This window comes from Zea mays, chromosome 10 (assembly GCF_902167145.1).
Source record: "Zea mays cultivar B73 chromosome 10, Zm-B73-REFERENCE-NAM-5.0, whole genome shotgun sequence".
NCBI lineage: Eukaryota > Viridiplantae > Streptophyta > Magnoliopsida > Poales > Poaceae > Zea > Zea mays.
In genome coordinates this window covers 145,819,147-145,840,408 of record NC_050105.1, presented here as the reverse complement: position 1 = coordinate 145,840,408, position 21,262 = coordinate 145,819,147, and the positions used below count along the sequence as shown (strand labels likewise).

Here is a 21,262-nt window from a genome sequence, read left to right as displayed (position 1 = left end):
AATGGTAAAGTCACTATAGCAATAACTAGGTAGTATGGTTGTACTTTACTATACTACGCTCTTATTAGGTTGTGCCAGCACCATTAAGGAACACATTCTCAATCTGAGCATGGCCTTGAGAGGTCACCATACTATATGTATAGTTATATATATTTGTGTGTGGATGGGCCCTTCATATCTGGTTCGCAATGGCCTCTGAAAAGTCAGGAACGACCCTGTAAGGGGAACTACTTCCGGTCGATGTTATTATTGTCGATGAACGTGAAGAGAAAATCAAAAAGAGTAGGTTATATATAAAAAGGGTATGTTGTACTTTTACTAATATGTTTTTATTTGTCACGTCTTAGTTGAAAAAAGAGCTAGATGATGACAAAACGGAGGAAGCATCAGTGCAATACAACTGTCGATGTTTATTCGACGGTTCATGTACAGTTTAGATTGATCCCGAAACATTGACATGTTCAATGTGTGGTTGATAGTTTAGATTCGGGCAAGAACTACACTTTGGCTTTGACATTCGACGAGGCTCCATTTATCTATAGCATCGACTATATTGAAGAAAGCCACTAACAAAAAAAAGAAAACGGAAGAATCTAGATTTAATAATGTATCTTTTTTTATTCCAAACTTCTATACGTAATCTTGCAGTAATATATAGTTTCCCTTATTGTAGAAAAAAAATACAATACAGCAGCACCAGCCGGTGGGTCACAGATAGGGCCGGCTAAGCATAGGCCACACGCCCACACCCCACACCCCACAGCCCACAGGCCACACCGCCACATGCAGTCTATTCCCGTCGCCCGCGCCGCTGTCACTGTACAGTACGGAGTACGCTGGAGCTCTGCTCCGTAGTAGGCCTGGGCCACGTCCATGGAAGACCGACGTCTGTTTCTGCCCGCCGGTAGCTGCTGTCTGTTGACACGTGATCCGCTTGTTGGCGCCTCGGCAGACGTGCCCACCTCGTGAGTCTATGAACTAGGTCTACGTCGTCCGTGGGCTGACTAGGCTATGGTAGGGTTGCCGGCGCCGGCCGCTGGCTGCTCGCTGTTGTGTGTTGACCCTCGAAAGGTATCTCACATAGACTATTGCGTCCCTCCCGAGTCCCGACGCGCAAACCCAAAGAGAAGCTCGTTTTCGCTTTTCTTGACCGCTTAAACAAAAGTACTCTAATCGTGCGTATGATCGCGTAAACATTATTTTACATTATAAAACTGAGAAGCATCGAAATAAGTGGGCTGGTTCAAAACAATATCACTATCGCTGTTTGGGACACTGTCGTATCTGCGAGAGACAAAATATAAGACCATGGGAGAAGCTCCAAATGAGTGAGGAAACGCAGGAGCATTATAGGGCTTGTTCGGTTATTTCTAACATATGTGTATTGATGAGATTGCAAAATATATGAAAGATTTTGATTTATTCGGGATTGAAACTCACTCAATCTCACCCAATCCACATGGATTGAGAGCAAAACGAACAAGTCCTAAAAGGTGCGCTAATGAAAGGAGGAGCAACTTCTATGGGAAGAGCTTCCATGGTTAGGGAGTAAGTTGGTGGTAGAGTCATCATTGTAAATAAGAGGACCATCAATGTAAGATGGAGTAGTGATACATAGGATCGGGATATAGATATGGAAACATATGTTGGTAATAGAGGAATCGTACGGTAGAAAGACAGTCGAAGAAGATCTCCCACACCGATAGGGCGCGTCAGAATAGTTATGAAGGTCGGTTGTTGATCAAGTTAATGAAGGTTTGAAACTTTGGACTAAATTTGAGATTTATATTGAAATAGAGAGTCAGATGCTAGGATAACAAAAGGACGAACGAATTAGAAAGTGAGAGATGCAAATGAATCTAAACATCCCCTATTTCATAGGTCGAATGCCAAGGCTTTAAATTTGACCATTTTTCATTTTTTTATACTCCCGACAATTTAAAATAGCTAGCTCACTGTGAAATACACCACGTCGTTAAAGGTGATCGATATCGACCGGTTCGGTCGATACCAACTGAGCCATTAAACAAGAAGACGACAGGTAACTGATCGATCGGTACCGACCCAATGGTTCAATGGCCCGGTCGGTAGAACCGATGGTTATCGACCGGGCCCTAATTCAACGTCGTTGGTACTATCCTGATCAATCGACCATTCGATAGTATGCTACTTACTACTAGCAGGACCACATCAATAGGAGCTGCCATATTGCATCTAGGCTCGCATGTTTAATACTCTCTCGGTCCTAAAACTTAATTAATTTTCGATTAAACATACATTCATTAATTAACTTATGAATATAGTTAATATATATATCTGTATTTATTATCATTTATTTGAATGTGAATAGAAAAAAGAGGGTTAGAAAAAACTACTCTGTCCTAAAATATAATTTGTTTTAGTTTTTAAATACATTTATTGATTAACATATGAATGTATTTTGTTTATATCTATTATTATTTATTCGAATATGGATGAAAAAATAAAACTAGAAAGAACTATATTTTATATTCTGATGTAGAGATAGTATATTTTAGGGCGGGGAGTAGTAATAATTTGATTGAAGGAAAAAAAATGAACCGGGGCCTGACTTCACGCTGGGCAGTGGGCACTGGGCACCCACCGGGCACCGGGGGCAGGACCACATTGAGTACCCGAAATTAATTTGCTGCCTGGTGTGGGTCAAACACTAACTCCCGGTTGACCATTCCAACAGGCCCCACCCGCTAACGGCGACGACGACTGCTTCCCCAGTGGGAGACCTGCAATCCTCAGCCACCTGCCCCTCCCCCTCCCCCATCTCCGTTCACCTCTTCCCCTCTTCCCTACCTTCCTGTATTCGCGGCGTCGAGTGCCGCCGCCCTTCGCCGGCGCCGAGCACGGAGCAACGCACCAGGTACGCCCCCCCCTCTCTCCTCCCTCCCTTCCTGCTCCTCAAAATCGAGCACCGCAAACCAAACCCTAGTACAAGCTGTAATTATTCGGATCTGACCCGGTTACATGGTGCATACTAACTCGGGGTTTCTGCAAAAATTATCGGGTGTACGCGTGTACACTCATGTCCTATGCTAGGTCCGCCCGTGGTTCCAGCGGAGGTCTCGCTGATTGTTGGGACTTACGGATTTCTCGCCTTTTTTTTGTTTCTAAAAGTTTCAGTACCTGGATTCGAACTGAGAGTGGATTACGAAGTCATGGCAAGGTTATGTTGCTTCGGCGCCGGTTGCTCCGATGTAAGTCCCACTTTTGATCGGTTTCCGCGTCTTTTTTTTTGGGCCACGGATATACTAGCATCTCTAGAATTTTTGTCAATTACTTTTGTGTTTCAATCACTAATACAACAAGATACTGACTTTCTCCTGTTTATAAGTCAAATAAATCTGAGGTTTCTGTTAAGGTTTAGTTTTTTCTTTATCCTTTCATCTTATAGCTGAACTTGAAGTGAAGAAAATATTATGTTGAAGTAATATGTAGTATGCTCCTTTGGCACTAGTAATAACAACTAGTGACCAATATTGACTTGTTGGCATGAAATACCATTATTATGCTAGCGTCTAGCGACACGAGTTGCACTAAACATAATCTCTCCAGTCTCCACCTGTAAGCGCTCCAAAAAAAGATGTTCATGAGCTGTCATTATTCATGAAACTTGTGAGTAAGCTAGGAGCTCTGCAAATTGCAATCTGGCTTGTGTTAGCACTTCAGCCCTCTTGCTGATTGTTCTGCTTGTATGCAGTTCACGGGGCAAGGGTCAATAGCATCCGGTAAAGGGAAAGGCTGTCAAGGGCAAGTCAAGATCTGCTATGGATATAACCTTGTAAGAGGGATGACGAATCATCCAATGGAGGACTATCATTTTGCCGAACTTGTTGATGTCAAAGGAAACGAGCTTGGTCTTTTTGCTATTTATGATGGTCATTTAGGGGATACCGTTCCTATGTATTTACAGAAGAATTTATTTACAAATATTTTGAATGAGGTAAGTTTTAAGCTTTTGTTTCAACAGCTCTTAATTTGCTAGCTGTGTGGTTATCATAACCTTGTCATTCTATTTTAGGAAGAGTTTTGGACACACACAGATAGAGCGATTATAAAAGCGTATGAAAAAACAGACCAAGCTATTCTGTCACATACTCCAGATCTGGGACAAGGTGGCTCCACTGCTGTAACCGCCATTCTTGTGAACGGCAGGAAGTTATGGGTAGCTAATGTTGGCGATTCAAGAGCTGTTCTTTTGAAAGGTGGTGAGCCCATACAGATGTCGATAGACCATGATCCGAATGTTGAGCGGAGTGTAATCGAAAATAGGGGTGGTTTTGTTTCAAATATGCCAGGTTTGTCCTCATTTTTTACTCTTTAAGCACGATACCCTGATTTAATTGACTGGGGTGCCTTTTTCGATATTTGGTTCATTGTCGGAAGCATTTGAACATGTGAAATACACAATCTTAGTGAAACATTTTTTATGGAATCTTATTGAATGGCTATTAGGTGTTGGAAAAATAAAAGGTGTTTACTAGCCAAGTTCAATAACATAATTTATTTAATCTTTACTGCAAAACAGAAGAACAAGTCTCCCTTAGTGGAGATAGCTGTACATACAGAGAGAGCCTCATGGGCCATATGGGTCTATAGTAGATGGACCATCATACACTTAACATCCCCCTTCAAACTCAAGGTGGAAGTGGAGGATTTGAAACATTGAGTTTATCAAGTGAAGCCGATGCTGCTCTTGAGTCTGTACTTTAGGCAACTGACGCTCGTGTCGCCTCGCTCTGGCGGCTCGGCGGCAAATCCTAGTCGCAGCCGCCACTGCCCCTCCACCTCGCCTACGGCCTTGCCGCTGCTAGAGCAGGGTGGCGGCGCTTCCCGTGCGCCCCTGCAAGGACAGTGGCGGCGAGGAGTGCTCCCCCTCGCTCCGCCCCTCCCCAACCCTACCGCCGTGACTCGGGCACCAGACCTGGACCCAATGGGGAGTAGGCGGCGTGCTGACTGTGCCGGCTGGCGAGGCGACAGAAGGAGCAGGGGACGATTGCCTGGGCGGTGGGCGCATGGCGGTCGTGGCTAGCGTTGTCGTCCTCTAGTTGGGCGGGGCGGGTCAGTGTGCAGGAGGACTCGGATGCGCAGGTGAGCTCTTGGCGTGGCGGCACAAGGTGCGGGTGCTTGAGCCTCGTGACGTCGTGGTGGCCAGGTATTGCGCCGACGACAGTGGCTTGACGGGTTTGCACAGCGGCGCACAACAAATGACATTTGTACACCATGCAACTACTCGACAATGATGGTCGTTCGTGAATCTGTGACGACACTGAGCCTTGGTTTGCACAGCGGCGCTGCCCGTTGGCCATTGGCCAAAGCCATGCCCGTTTGCGGGCAGACAACGGTGACGCATGCAGGCGCCACTAGGGGTGGTAATGGATCGCGATCCAAATGTTTCTTCACAATTCCTTAGGAGAAAATCCCTTCAATGCCATCCAAACTTATACCAATCTCTGCAATGCCATCAGAATTTATAGCTTCCCTTCAATGTCATCAAATTTAAATTTTAATCCCTTGAATGTCATCGCCGTTAGTTTGAAGCTAACATCGTTAGTTCCATTTAAAGCAAATCCCTCCAATGTCATCAAAATCTATACCGATCCCTTCAATGCCACTAGAAATTGGTTCGATCTATTTGGGTTTTAAAATTTTCAGAATAAAAAATATGGAATTGAAGGGATTTTCTCACTGAAATATGGCATTGAAGGGATTTTCTCGCTGATATATCTGAAAAACCGATCCAAGGGTTTTGGGTTTACATGCCCTAACTACTATACGACTGTATTATTAAACTTGATCTTATGCGTGGAAAGGAGCAAGCAAGGAAGCTTGCTTAGAACTGTACTAAACATAGCTTGGCTAATGGCCAACGGGCAGCGCCGCTGTGCAAACCAGGGCCCAATGTCGTCACGGATTCACGAACGACCATCATTGCCGAGTAGTTGCATGGTGTACAAATGTCATTTGTTGTGCGACCGATGGAGTCGTACACTGTTCACGTATCTAGTGTTGTACACTGTTCACGTATGGGGTCGCCAGTCCCTCTTACTCCTGCCCCACGCTTTGCTCTCGTACAGGACGGTTTCCTCACCGGTTGGGTTACCCCTGTGGGCTGGATAAAATACTCATGGCTCGTCAGCTTGCTCGGTTCGTGGTTAGCTTGGCTCAGTTCGTTTCAATTTTGTCACAAGCTGAGGTAGCATCTTAGCTCGGTTTGTTAACGAGTCAGCTTGAGCCAACTCCTTAGCTCGAATGAGCTAGCATTTGTCATCAAAACAAAGCATGCACTTGTGTTTCTCCAGCCCTACCTCTAACAAGCAAAAAAAATGAGTCATTTAGCTATTTGTATAATGAACAACATATACACGTGACATACAAAATTTTGTTTCCCCAATAGAAAACTTTGTGGTTATTTGTTTATATCGATTTGACCTATTCGGTTTTTCATATTTTTTTCCAAAATTATTAGGAAGCAAATAGACCGAACTAATATATCGGAGTAATTTTGGGGTTTCAAAAAGTATGGACTGAACTTTGGTCTATAGATTTTTTATTCTAGAATTTTTAAACCCTAAATAGATCGAACCAATTTTAGTGGCATTGAAGGTATCGGTATAGATTTTGATGACATTGGAAGGATTTGCTTTAAATGAAACTAACGACGTTAACTTCAAACTAACGACGATGGCATTCAAGAGATTAAAATTTAAATTTGATGGTATTGAAGGGAAGCTATAAATTCTGATGGCATTGAAGGGATTGGTATAAGTTTGGATGGCATTGAAGGGATTTTCTCATTCATTAGGGCCCTAAAAATATTTTAATTCAAAAATGAATAGAGATAGAGCCCGATCCTAATCCGATCCGATCCTTAAATTTTCTAGTGTAAAATTTAGATCCCATTGTCACCCCTAGGTGCCACTCCTACCCTACTGAGGGTGTCGTCCATGGATCTCCCTTGTCCTCCGTGTTGGCGTCCTCGCCTCGGCTTTCTTGGGGTTTCACACTGGCTAGTTGGCCGACACCGAGCTCTGGTGGTTGGTTCCTGCTGGGTTGGTGCGTCGGTGGACGACAGATGGTGGCAACGCGCGGCGGCTTGGAGATCTTCACTGCTCTGTTGGGTCTTCGGAGGAAACTCTGCCTGGATTGTTCTAGGCGAGCGGCGACGACATTTCGACGACGTTTCTCCTTGTTGTCCAGAAGACCTTCAATTTGGGTGTTTGTCGGCAATGTGGAGGCCTTTCGTCACTCCGCTTGGCTCGGTGGTGCTTGGGTCTTTGTCGCTCTGGACGTCTGCTTGCCCCCGGTGTTCGGCGTAGTGGCTCCAGGTTCGTCGGTGAAGAATAAGAGCTTCCTCGCGTGGGGCGTGTCGAGGCTTGGCAATGATGCGCACCGCGGTCTTCCTTCTTGTGTGCCGGTGTTTGTGTGTAGGCGTTGTCGAGTGTCTTTGATCGTGTGCTGCCCGTTTTGGGAAGTCGGAGCTACTCATTCTTTGTTGAGCTCGGCAACGATGACTCATGTTGGGCTTTTTGTGTGGAGTTGTCGTTGTCTGTGGTGTTGTGGTGGGCCTTCCATCGTTTCTCTTCTATGCACTCTGTGTAGGTTTTGAGCCCGGTTTTTCCTTAAAATTGGGTCAATTCCATTCTTCTTAATTGAGAATCAGAGCTCCTGCCAATACATTCAAAAAAGTATGTGCTTTAGTGAAAAAGTCAACCAATTGCAACTCTGAGGGCACATACTGAAGAGCAATGGTTTTCTAATGACAATGAGACCGAGTAAAAAGGGCTCATAAAAAACAATATGCTACTCATTAATAGTATTATGTGAAGCATCAATAGCAGGCTCATCATGATTGTCCAAGGTGGTGAACTAGATGGAAGAACAGTAGTGTCTTTGGGACGACGGTTGAGAACATGTGTTTTAGGTGGTTTGGAAAAAGGAGTGAAGTGGCAGAGGTGGAGGAGGTGGCGGAGATGAAGGTGTTACATTTGTAGGTGACATGATGAAAATAGAAGACTCAGGAATGACTGTATTGGACGGAGAAGGTATGTTGACAACACCACTAGATGAAACAGGAGGAAGGTACGGAAATTATGTGGACTCTGTGGGTGAGTACGAGGGTTGAGTGGAGGGGTTGTGAAAGAAAGGATGGTTCTCAACAAAGGCCACATCACGAGAGATACGATGTATGAAACACAAAGAAGGATCATAACACCGATAAGGCGATAACCTTTATGCTCAAAATATGGCCAACAGATTGTGTAGTCAACTTAGTACGCTCATGAGGTACAAGCAAAACATAACATGTACATCCACAAACTCTTAGATGATCATAGCTCGTAGGGTTATCAAAAAGAACATCACATTTGTCTGACAATTTTGAAGACGGTTGTCTATTGATGAGATAGACAAGTGTAGAAACAATTTCATCCCAAAAATGAGAAGGGACAAAAGATGAAATCAAAAGTGTATTAGCTGTGCCTGTTTCTATAAGATGACAATGTTTTCATTTAACAACTCAGAGGTCAGAGAGGATCTCTCGGAAGCAGAAGAACAACTCTCCTTTAGTGGAGATAGCTGTATATATAGTAGATTCTTCATACACTTAACAACTGCTAGTCAAATGAAAATGTTTATTGAACAACACCATGTGGTACTCTATTCCAAGTATGTTTTGATATAAACTGTACGTGACAATTCATATCATATTTAATAAAAACATACATTTTATAGCAACAAAGTTGTTGCTAATGGCTTAATGATTGCATTTCAACACGCTGTACTATGCCACTTTGATGCAATGCAATTTTATAAGCACATTTTCAGTATTGTATCTGATGGAAAATATTCTACCAAAGCAGCCTATAATGGACTATTTATTGGACCCACTCATTTTGATCACTGGGAGCGAATTTGGCATTCCTGGGAGCCTCCTACAACAACAACAACAACAACAACAACAAAGCCTTTTGTCCCAAGCACGTTGGGGTAGGCTAGAGATGAAACCCCGTATGAAAACCTCAGAGCTCAACCCCCAAAGAAAACAGGGGAAACAAAGGCAAAGGAGAACCGAAAACGACGAAACGGGGGAACACATAAAAGAGATAAAACCCACAAGAACCAGCAAGGTCTAAATGAGCACAAGAAAAGGTCAAACGATTAAGGAGGAAAAGCGGAACTATAAATCAAGGTTCTGGCACGTGAATTGCACACTTCCACCCCTTCCTATCCACGGCGAGCTCTTTATCAATATTCCACTCCTTCAGGTCCCTCTTCACTGCCTCTGTCCACGTCAAGGTTGGTCGACCTCTACCTCTCTTCACATTCTCGGGACGCCTAATTATTCCGATATGCACTGGTGCCTCTTCAGGTCTTCGTTGGATATGTCCAAACCATCTCAAACGATGTTGCATAAGCTTCTCCTCAATTGGCGCCACTCCTACTCTCTCTCGTATGTCATCATTCCGGACTCGGTCTCTCCTTGTGTGGCCACATATCCAGCGCAACATACGCATCTCTGCCACACACAGTTGTTGGACATGTCGTCTTTTAGTGGGCCAACATTCTGCTCCATACAACATAGCCGGCCGGATTGCTGTCCTGTAGAATTTGCCTTTTAGTTTGTGTGGCACCCGGGGGTCGCATAAGACACCCGCCGCTTGCCGCCACTTCAACCATCCAGCTTTAATTCTATGACTGACATCCTCATCGATGTCTCCATCCTTCTGAAGCATTGATCCTAAGTAACGAAAAGTGTCTTTCTTGGGTACCACTTGCCCATCAAGACTAACATCGCCATCTTCATACCCCATGGCACTGAAATCACACTTCATATACTCCGTTTTAGACCTACTAAGCCTAAAACCTTTTGCTTCCAGCGTCTGCCTCCACAATTCCAACTTTTGTGAAACACCACTCCTACTCTCCTCAATAAGTACCACATCATCGGCAAAAAGCATACACCACGGTATATCTCCTTGTATGTCCCTTGTGACCTCATCTATCACCAAAGCGAAAAGATAAGGGCTCAAAGCCGACCCTTGATGTAGTCCTATGTTAATTGGAAAGTCATCGGTGTCCCCATCACTTGTTCGGACACTTGTCACAACATTAGTGTACATATCTTTAATAAGATTAATGTACTTTGTTGCTACTTTGTGTTTTTCCAAGGCCCACCACATTACACTCCTAGGTACTTTGTCATAAGCCTTCTCCAAGTCTATGAAGACCATATGCAGGTCTTTCTTTTGTTCTCTGAATCTCTCCATAAGTTGTCTTAGTAAGAAAATGGCCTCCATAGTTGATCTCCCGGGCATGAAACCAAACTGATTTTGGGTCACGCTCGTCAGCTTTCGCAGGCGGTGTTCAATGACTCTCTCCCATAGCTTCATTGTATGGCTCATGAGTTTAATTCCACGGTAATTAGTACAACTTTGAACATCTCCTTTGTTCTTGAAGATTGGTACTAATGTACTCCGCCGCCACTCGTCGGGCATTCTGTTTGTCCGAAAGATGGTGTTGAAAAGCTTAGTCAGCCATACTATCGCTATGTCTCCAAGGCATCTCCATACCTCGATAGGGATACCATCAGGGCCCATCGCCTTTCCTACCTTCATCCTTTTTAGCGCCTCCTTAACTTCATATTCTTGTATCCTTCGCACAAAACCCCTGTTGTTGTCATCGAATGGTTCGTCCAATTCTATTGTAGAACTCTCATTCCCTCCATTGAACAATTTGTTGAAGTACTCCTTCCATCTATTCTTGATCTCTTCATTCTTCACTAATAGTTGGTTTGCTTCATCCTTGATGCATTTGACTTGGTTGACATCCCTTGTCTTCCTTTCACGAATCTTGGCCATCCTATAGATATCCTTTTCTCCCTGCTTTGTGTCCAACCGTTGATAAAGGTTGTCAAAGGCTTGACCCCGGGCTCTACTAACCGCTCGCTTTGCAGACTTCTTCGCTATCCTATACTTCTCTATGTTTTCTGCACACTTGTCATGATGTAAGCGTTTGTAGCAATCTTTCTTCTCCTTTTTTTATCGAATACGCAGGAGGGCTGCGTATCATTAAATTAAAGTAGAGGGAAAAAGGGCCTGTGGCCCGGGACAAACAGAACACACAACACAAACACACACTCTAAACACAAACACACACTTACCCTTACAAAGCACACACCACACAGACACAAACGACCCCAACACTCCCGTCTTTTAGTAGGCTATAAGGCTTTCCTTTCTCTATCCAGGGTCAAAAAGAGAGCGCAAGTTCTTGGCTCCAGCAGAAACCCACAATCTCATCTCATCTTTAAATCCATCCTCTAAGGTATTAAGGCAGGGTCGAGCTCCTTCAAAAACACACCTGTTTCGCTGCTTCCAAATACTCCAAGCCCCAAGGATTATCATACTATTAAACCCCTTTTTTTTGCTCTTTGGAATCTTGGTTGAAGCCTTTCTCCACCATTCAGCAAAAACTGAATCTCTTCTCTTAGGACTCACAGAAGAGAGACCAATGGGGGTTAAAATCTTATGCCAAAACTGTCTTGTGAAGACGCAATTAGATAGAATATGCTGCACAGTTTCGTCTTCCTGGTCACATAGAACACAAAATTCAGGATGCTGAAGTCCCCTTTTTTTAAGTCTGTCCGCTGTCCAACATTTGTTATTTATGGCCAGCCAAACAAAGGTCTTACACTTAGGCGCTGCCCAGCTCTTCCAAATTCTTTTCCAGGGCTCAAAGGATTCTGCTCCAATGAATAGAGCTTTATAGGCAGATTTGGAGGTGTACAGACCATCGTTGCTAAATTTCCACACATGCTGATCATTTGAATTTTGAAGTTGAAAAGATTCAATTACCTCCCATAATTGTAGATATTGCTCAATCTCAGCTAGGGAGAGATTCCTCTGGATATCTTGAACCCATAAATGAGAGGTGAGGGCCTGCTGCACAGTCCTTACTTTTTTAAACTTCATCGGAACTGCAGCAGCAATAAGGGGAGCTATATCTACAATAGAATACCCATGAATCCACTTATCTTTCCAAAATAAAGTTGAAATACCATTACCAATGGTGGTAGTCACTGCTATCTGAAATAAAGCCCGGGCCTGGGAAGATATTTTAAGATCCAGGCCACTCCAAGGCTTCGAAGGAGAAGTTTTTTGTAGCCAAAGCCATCGCAATTGTAGGGCCCAGTTCATCTTTTGGAGATTAGGAATTCCAAGGCCCCCTAAATCAAGAGGCCGAGAGATTTTATCCCAAGCTACAAGGCAATTACCTCCTCTAGCCTCCTTTCTTCCTTTCCACAAGAAGTTCCGTTGAATTTTATCAATGGCTTTGATAACCCATTTAGGAGCATTAAGAGCAATAAATAAGTAAACTGGGATGGCAGAGAGGACAGATTTGATAAGAGTGATTCTTCCCGCAAGATTTAAAAGCTCAGCCTTCCATCCTGGAAGCTTGGCAGCAATTTTATCTATCCAGTGAGCGAGATCCCCAGCACAAAGTTTTTTGCAGCTTAGAGGGAGACCAAGATAGGTTGTGGGAAAATTTTTTGAGGCACATCCCAAGGTCTGAACAGCCAGCGCAGTCCTCTCAGTATTGCACTGGATTGGGTAGGAGAAACTTTTTTGCAAGTTAGTATGAAGACCTGAGGCAACACCAAAACACCTCAAAATTTCTCTGACTACCACAAAGTCCCCAGAAACTGGTTTTACAAACACAGCAACATCATCTGCAAACATTGAAACCCTTTGGCTAATGTTTCTGCCAGCAAGGGGGTGTAATAAACCACACTCATCTGCCCTGATAAATAGGCTATTAAGAACATCCATGACTAGGATGAATAAAAGGGGAGATAAAGGATCACCTTGTCTCAACCCACGCTTGAGATTTATAGGCTGTCCAGGCACTCCATTGACAAGAACTTGAGTGGAAGATGTCCATAGCAGGTTCAAAATCAGATTGCACCAACCCTGCCCAAAGCCTAAGTGTTGAAGAATTTCCAGCAGAAATGCCCAATGCACTGAGTCAAAGGCCTTTTTAATGTCCAGCTTCAAGAAAATTGCAGGGATTTTTTTCTGGTGCAACATCTTGGCAGTTTGACTAACCATAATAAAGTTATCATGAATACATCTTCCCCGAATGACAGGCTACAAAAAACGAGGTCTCAATCATCCTGAGAGATGCCCCCTTTGTGACCAAGAGCCTGAGACTATAGATCATCTACTTGTAGGGTGTGTCTTTGAGAGGAACTTCTGGTTTATGCTGCTTGGACAGGTCAACCTCCAAAGTTTTACTCCTCAGGTTGGAGAAGAAAATGTCATGCAGTGGTGGAAAAGCTGCAGTGACCAGCTGCAACAGATTGCTAGAAAAGGTTTCAACTCTTTAATTATCCTGGGGCTTTGGACAATTTGGAACCACAGAAATAGATGCGTATTTGATGGTCTTTCTCCTAACTTGGAAACAGCCATCAGAAGAGCGGATGAAGAAAGAGAAATGTGGGAGCTGGCTGGTGCCAAGCCCAAGAGTTTGGCCCTCCTTACTGCCTCCCGGGGATTGGCTCGTAGTGTTTTTTAGTTTGTTTAGATGGATCTTCGCAGGTTTGAGTTTTAGACCTCCGTAAAGGAGTCTTTGTACCTGGTCTGTTTTTTCAGACCTTCTTTTCCTTCTTCTTAATATAACGGGGCACAGTTTTCCTACGCTTTTCGAGAAAAAAGTCAAAGCATCACTACCATATTTGAGCAGTTTATATGAAATATCGTAGTTGTCAATGTATGTGCTTCCTCTGTGGTTCAACAATATGTCTTGAGACTTGAGAGATAAGTCCTTACTCTAGTAATGTGTGATGGCATTACTATTTATTCTCATAACATAAATATTAGACCAGATTTCTAAACATGATGTCGAAGGGCTGAATTTTTTATATAATATTTGTCAACCTTCTGTGCGCACTCAACTTATATTGTATAAATGGGCAGTAAGTTGCTTTGGGTTCCTTAACTTTCTGTGCGCGCTCAACTCATTAGTTACTGTAACAGCATAAATATTTTGGGATAATTGCCAAACACATACCTGTTGCAGTGTCTAACTTGAAGATATGTTCCTGTGTGCACAGTTGCGCACACATTTCCGTGATCACGTTTTTGGTAGAAGTCATATATTTGTTTTACCTGGAAGACAATTTGAAGCTACCATATGTTATAGTTTCCAATATATTCATAATTGCAGAGAGATCAGATTAGTAAATCTTTTGGAAACTCTGGTTGCAATTCTCATCCTTTAATAATTTGTTCGTAGATAAACATTTAAACAAAACCATGTGCCTTAAAAATAAGCACAACAATGTTATCTGAATTTTTTTTGTTGACAGCAATTGAATCTAACACTTGAACTTTCAGGAGATGTTCCCCGAGTATGTGGTCAGTTGGCTGTCTCCAGAGCTTTTGGAGACAGGAATCTAAAATCACTATTGAGATCAGAGCCTGATATAAAAATCGAAGACATAGATCACACTGCCGAGCTACTTGTTCTTGCGAGTGACGGTCTTTGGAAGGTGTGGCACGTTATTTCAAAATTTGTCGAAATGGCCAGGATGTAGTTGACCGGAAGCATATCCATGGCTGCACTCTTAATTTCTTTCCTTTTATTGACCCTACCAGGTGATGAACAATCAAGAGGTTGTCGATTTGGCCAAAAGGTACAAGGATCCCTATGCTGCTGCCAAGCAATTAACCGTCGAAGCACAAAAAAGAGATAGTAAGGATGATATATCATGCATCGTTGTTCGGTTCAAGGCGTAAGTCGGTCTCGAAGGATTTTCATCGAGAGCAAAAAAACAAGTGAATTAGGCTGCCTGACGATGGTAGTGATAATCTGATGGTTGAATAATGACTGGGGTGTTGGATGTAAATGATTTGTCTGCTCCAATGTAAAGTTCATATATAAGTATGCTAGGATTATTTGGTTTGGCGATTTCAAAGGTACAGGTGCGAGGGCCCGAGAGCTACTAAATAGCTACCATCTGTAAATAATGGTTATATTGGATGTTGAATTTGTAAGAGTAGACTGAGCAAAAGACATCTGGATAGTTCCTAAAAGAACAAGGTACTCTTTATGTTCAGAAAGTTCTACAGGTGTGTATGTGCTTCAGTTAGATTTTAAATAAATCCTAGCAAGGTGGAAGAGGAATACATAGTAGCATGTTACAGCGGTAGGATGGTTAGATTAAAGGAACCTTTGTTGACCATAGATCCTTAATGTCATGACCCCTATATGATTTGCGAACCTATATTAGTGAGACAAAACTTAATTTATACTTGTACACATATACGCTCATGGATACAGATATGTACTCATACACATATCCTCGAGTATCCGCTATTCGACGGATACTCACTATCCGCCCCACTACAATTTCAACATTCAACATCAAAACAATATTTTTATTATAATTCAACAATTTTATCATTCTAACAGCATCAAACAACAATTTCAGCAACATATCATGGATAGAAACTGGAAAATGAAAATTTAGGATAGTGTATTGAATCCGGATGGCCCACTTGTGGGGATACATATTGTCGGCGTTTCGAGACAGGGGGGTCCCTAAGCCGACGAGTGAGTGTGCTGCGTGCCCCAGCCCAGATGGATCGAGCGCGTGGGCGAGCGCGAAGGGGGGAGAGGCGAGGTGGCCGGAGTCGAGCGTGAGAGAGGTGGAAGTCCCGCGGCCTTCGTGTTCGTCCCGCGCCCAGGTCAGGTGCGCTTGCAGTAGGGGGGTTACAAGCGTCCACGCGGGTGAGGGAAGCGAGCGGCCCCAAGAGAGCGCATGTCCCGTCCTCGGTCCCGCGCGGCCAACCTTCTCTAAGAAGGCCCTGGTCCTCCCTTTTATAGTCGTAAAGAGAGGATCCAGGTGTACAATGGGGGGTGTAGCAGAGTGCTACGTGTCTAGCGGAGGGAGAGCTAGCGCCCTAGGTACATGCCAATGTGGCAGCCGGAGAGATCTGGGCACCCTGCTGGCGTGATGTCGTGGCTGTCGGAGGTGCGGCGGAGCCTGGCGGAGGGACAGCTGTTGGAGCGGTCGAGTCCCTGCTGACGTCGTCCTGCTTCCGTAAGAGAGCTGGGGGCCGCCGTCGTCATAGAGCTTGTGGAGCGCCATCATTGCCCCTCCGGCGGAGCTGGCCGGATGGGACGCCGGTCTTGTTCTCCGTGACCCGAGTCGATTCGGGGTAGGATGATGATGGCGCTTCCTGTTGACGTGGCGGTCGGTGCCCTAGGCAGGGCGACGTGGGGGTTCCTCCGAAGCCGAGGTTGAGTCTGCCTTCCGTTGCCGTGGTCGAGCCCGAGCCATGGGGTCGGGCGAGGCGGAAGTCGTTCGGCCGAGGCCAGGGCGGAGTCCGAGCCCTGGGGTCGGGCGAGGCGGAGTTTCGTCGTCTTCCGGGTCTTAGCCCGAGTCCGAGCCCTGGGGTCGGGCGGAGCGGAGTTCGCCGTCTTCCGGGTCTTAGCCCGAGTCCGAGCCCTGGGGTCGGGCGGAGCGGAGTTCGCCGTCTTCCGGGTCTTAGCCCGAGTCCGAGCCCTGGGGTCGGGCGGAGCGGAGTTCGCCGTCTTCCGGGTCTTAGCCCGAGTCCGAGCCCTGGGGTCGGGCGGAGCGGAGTTCGCCGTCTTCCGGGTCTTAGCCCGAGTCCGAGCCCTGGGGTCGGGCGGGGCGGAGTTCGCCGTGGTGCCTTTGGCAAGGCCTGACTGCCTGTCAGACTGGCCAGTGGAGTGGTGGAGTGACGGCGGTCACTTCGGCTCTGCCGGGGGCGCGTGTCAGGATGAAGGTGTCAGGCCACCTTTGCGTTAAATGCCCCTGCAATTTGGTCAGTCGGTGTGGCGATTTAGTCAAGGTTGCTTCTGAGCGAAGCCAAGGCCTCGGGCGAGCCGGTGATGTGTCCGCCATAAAAAGGGGGCCTCGGGCGAGACGGAAGTCTCTCGAGGTCGGCTGCCCTTGGCCGAGGCTAGGCTCGGGTGAAGCGTGATCGAGTCACTCGTGTGGACTGATCCCTGACTTAATCGTACCCATCAGGCCTTTGCAGCTTTATGCTGATGGGGGTTACCAGCTGAGAATTAGGCGTCTTGAGGGTACCCCTAATTATGGTCCCCGACAGTAGCCCCCGAGCCTCGAAGGGAGTGTTAGCACTCGCTTGGAGGCTTTTGTCGCACTTTTTTGCAAGGGGACCAGCCTTTCTCGGTTGCATTTCGTTCCGGTGGGTGCGCGCGAGCGCACCCGCCGGGTGTAGCCCCCGAGGCCTCGGAGGAGTGGTTACACTCCTTCGAGGTCTTAATACCTCGCGCAATGCTTCGGCTGGTCTGGTTGTTCCCTCATGCGAACTGGCCGTAGCCCGGGTGCACGGTCGGGGTCCAAGCTCTCGGGCTGGTATGTTGACGCTGTCAACGATTTGGCCGGAGCCGGTTTTTGCGAGAGCAGCCCCTGAGCCTCTGCACAGGGCGAGAGGGCGATCAGGGACAGACTCGACTTTTTACATACGCCCCTACGTCGCCTTTCCGCAAGGAGGAGGGGGGGAGTGCGCCATGCTACCCTCGATGGGCACCGAACATGGTGTCTCCGGTGAGCTGCAAGCGGGTAATCCGAGTGGACGTCCGTGCCCCGTTCGTTGGGGGTCGGCTAGGGGCCCAGAGGCACGCCCAAAAGTACCTGCGGGTGATTTGCCGGACCCGGTCCCCTGGCGACGGGGTCCGAGGGCTCGATGCCTCCCTCCGATGGGATTCCGTTACAAGATCGTTCCCGCTGGTCTCGGAAATGTCCTAGGGTACCTCGAGAGCGCAGCCCGAGCCTTGGTTATGTATCGAACGTACCCCTGGTCATCCCTCGCTCGGTGTCTGAGGCGACTGTGAACCCTTCGGGGGCCAGCCTTCGAACCCCTGATCAGTAATGGGCGCGGAGCCCGAGTAGCCTGAGGCGGCCATGGAACCCTTCGGGGGGCTGGCCTTCGAACCCCTGACCAGTAGTGGGTGTCGGGCCCACGCGATCTGAGGCGGCTGTTGAACCCTTCGGAGGGCCAGCCTTCGAACCCCTGATCAGTAGTGGGGGGCTCGGAGCCCGGTTCCTTCGCGGAGAAGGATCCCTTTCGGGGTATCCCCCTTTTCCGGTCCCTGTTGCAAGAGATAGAGAAAGAGGAAAACGGAAAAGGATACGAAATCGGACGACGTGGCGTACCTTTTCTGACGCGATTATTACGGCGAAGGTGAAGCGTCGCGCGCTCCTCCTGCCAGAGGCGCCGCGTGTCCCGCCGCGGAGTTAATGCGACGGGGCGAGTGGTTGGCGGAGTTGGCTCGAGAATGGGAACCTGGTTGGCCGGAGCCTAGTCGTGTTGTCCGTCAGCGGAGCCGACGCCGAAGTCGATCAGTCGAGACCTCGGGTCGGGCTGGCGCCCTTGGAAGCCGGTTGACCGAGGCCCCAGGGGTAACCGGTTGAGCCGCCTGCTCGGGCTGGATTCCCGGAGGAGTCCCTGGGCCGCGTCGCCGCCCGAGGCTGGGTCGGGCTTTGCTGAAGACGTCGTCGATGCCGAGGGTGCTACGGCTCCCTTCAGCGTGAGGACCCGAGCCTGCAGGATCAGATCATCTTGTAGCGTGTGCTTTCTGCGGCCGCCGAGGCCAGAAAAAACACACCCTCGCCACGCTTGCGAAGCTGCGCCTTTTTTCCTCTTGTTTCGAGCATCTGGACTCTGTCGGTAACAGGGATGTTTGTGTGAGCGAGAGTTGCTTTTCGCGGAAGGGACGAGTGAGGTATCCGTATCCCAGAGGCGTGGGAATCCCTCGGCTCGGCCGGCCTTGCCGCTTACGCGTACTTTCACCCGTCCATGAGGCCCTGTCCCCGACTTAGTCGAGAAAGCTTGAAGGACTGCTTCGGCAGGAGAGCTTCCGAACGTGAAGACTTGTTCGGTCCACGGAGTCGCTTTATCCGAGCGCAAGTTACTTATCGCAGAAGGTGATGAGTGAGGTATCCGTATCCCGGAGGCGTAGGAGTCCCTCGGCTCGGTCAGCCTTGGCTGCTTACGTGTACTCCGTCGTTTCCAGGATCCGCTTTCCGAAGCAGTCAAGAAGCACGAAAGAAATCCTGCTAAAAAGAGATCCTTTTTCGAGGAAAAACTCGACGCAGAGGGGGTCTCCCCCCTTTTAGCCCCCGAGGGAGGGTCGGGCTTTGCCGAGGCTAAGCCGACCCTTCCTTGACGACTAAACTTTGCGTAGGTGCGAGGTATATGAACAACTTGAAAACATCTTAAGGATAGAAGCGACGTAGCTGTTTGATGTTCCAAGCGTTGCCGTAGATCTCGCCTTGATGGTTGGCCAGCTTGTATGTTCCGGGCTTCAGAACTTTGGCGATGACGAATGGCCCTTCCCAGGGGGGCGTGAGCTTGTGCCTCCCTCGGGCGTCTTGCCGCAGCCGAAGCACCAGATCGCCCACCTGGAGTTCTCGGGACCGGACCCCTCGGGCGTGGTAGCGTCGCAGGGACTGTTGGTACCGCGCCGAGTGTAGTAAGGCCCTGTCCCGAGCTTCCTCCAGCTGGTCCAGCGATTCCTCTCGGCTAGCTTGGTTGCTTTGTTCGGTGTAGGCCCTCGCCCTCGTGGAGCCGTATTCCAGGTCAGTGGGCAAGATAGCTTCAGCCCCGTAGACCAGGAAAAACGGCGTGAAGCCCGTGGCACGACTCGGCGTCGTCCTTAGGCTCCAGACCACCGAGGGGAGTTCCTTCATCCATCGCTTGCCGAATTTGTTGAGGTCGTTGTAGATCCGAGGCTTGAGCCCTTGTAGAATCATGCCGTTGGCACGCTCTACTTGCCCATTCGACATGGGATGAGCCACGGCGGCCCAGTCCACCCGGATATGGTGATCCTCGCAAAAATCCCAGAATTTTTTGCCGGTGAACTGGGTGCCGTTGTCGGTGATGATGGAGTTCGGGACCCCGAAGCGATGGATGATGTTGGTGAAGAACGCCACCGCCTGCTCGGACCTGATGCTGTTCAGAGGTCGGACCTCGATCCACTTGGAGAATTTGTCGATGGCGACCAGCAGGTGCGCGTAGCCCCCGGGCGCCTTCTGCGAGGGACCGACGAGGTCCAGACCCCATACAGCGAAGGGCCAAGTGACAGGTATTGTCTGCAGAGCCTGAGCGGGCAGGTGCGTCCGCTTCGCATAGAATTGGCACCCTTCGCAGGTGCGGACAATTCTAGTGGCGTCAGCCACCGCCGTTGGCCAGTAGAAGCCTTGCCGGAAAGCATTTCCGACAAGGGCTCGGGGCGCTGCGTGGTGGCCGCAAGCCCCCGAGTGTATTTCTTGCAGCAGTTCCCGACCTTCGGCGATGGAGATGCATCGCTGGAGGATGCCCGAGGGGCTGCGATGGTAGAGCTCCTCTTCGTCGCCCAGCAAGACGAATGACTTGGCGCGTCGCGCTACCCGCCGAGCCTCGACTTGGTCGAGGGGTAGCTCTCCTCGACGGAGATATTGCAGGTACGGGGCCTGCCAATCTTGATCTGGCGTGGCCCCGCTCTGCCCCTCCTCGACGTTCAGTGCCTCACCCTCGGAGGCCGAGGGTACCTTGGGCTGTGCCGAGGGTACCTCGGGCTGTGCCGAGGGTACCTCGGGCTGAGCCGAGGGTACCTCGGGCTCGGGCGCGTCGTCGAGCTTGACGGAGGGTTGATGCAGATCCCGGGAGAAGACGTCCGGGGGGACTGTCGTTCGCCCCGAGGCTATCTTAGCCAGCTCGTCTGCGGTTTCGTTGTAGCGCCGAGCGATGTGGTTGAGCTCGAGCCCGAAGAACTTGTCTTCCAGGCGCCGAACCTCGTCGCAGTAGGCCTCCATCTTTGGGTCGCGGCAGTGGGAGTTCTTCATGACTTGGTCGATGACGAGCTGCGAATCACCGCGGGCGTCGAGGCGTCTGACCCCTAGCTCGATGGCGATCCGCAATCCGTTGACCAGAGCTTCGTACTCGGCCACATTGTTGGACGCCGGGAAATGGAGGCGCAGCACGTAGCGCAAGTGCTTTCCGAGGGGCGAGATGAAGAGCAGGCCTGCGCCGGCCCCCGTCTTCATCAGCGACCCGTCGAAAAACATGGTCCAGAGCTCCGGTTGGATCGGAGTCGTTGGCAGCTGGGTGTCGACCCATTCGGCCACGAAATCCGCCAACACCTGGGACTTGATGGCCTTCCGAGGGGCGAACGAGATCGTTTCGCCCATGAT

General features: G+C 48.2%; 1 protein-coding gene across 3 annotated transcripts; it reads left to right on the top strand.

Moving 5' to 3' along the window:
• Positions 1-2,678: 2,678 nt before the first annotated feature.
• LOC732729 (putative protein phosphatase 2C 9) lies at positions 2,679-15,219 on the top strand. Of its 3 annotated transcripts, none has more exons than XM_008664115.4 (6): positions 2,679-2,896; positions 3,157-3,230; positions 3,734-3,976; positions 4,055-4,331; positions 14,430-14,584; positions 14,691-15,168. In XM_008664115.4, exons 2-6 carry the CDS (start codon positions 3,192-3,194, stop codon positions 14,829-14,831), a joined length of 855 nt encoding a protein of 284 aa, XP_008662337.1. In that variant the 5' UTR covers positions 2,679-2,896; positions 3,157-3,191; the 3' UTR covers positions 14,832-15,168. The 3 variants fall into 3 exon arrangements, with proteins under 3 accessions (XP_008662337.1, XP_008662336.1, NP_001296416.1); XM_008664114.3 differs by having other exon boundaries at positions 3,073-3,230; NM_001309487.1 differs by having other exon boundaries at positions 2,803-2,896; positions 3,151-3,230; positions 14,691-15,219.
• Positions 15,220-21,262: the final 6,043 nt, after the last annotated feature.

What these genes read in the sequence shown, in the direction of transcription:
- LOC732729 (NM_001309487.1), top strand. Translation starts at nt 3,192, where the DNA reads ATGGCAAGGTTATGTTGCTTCGGCGCCGGTTGCTCCGAT. An exon ending in TTACAAATATTTTGAATGAG is followed by an intron (nt 3,977 to 4,054) that starts GTAAGTTTTAAG and finishes ATTCTATTTTAG; the next exon opens with GAAGAGTTTTGGACACACAC. An exon ending in CGAGTGACGGTCTTTGGAAG is followed by an intron (nt 14,585 to 14,690) that starts GTGTGGCACGTT and finishes TGACCCTACCAG; the next exon opens with GTGATGAACAATCAAGAGGT.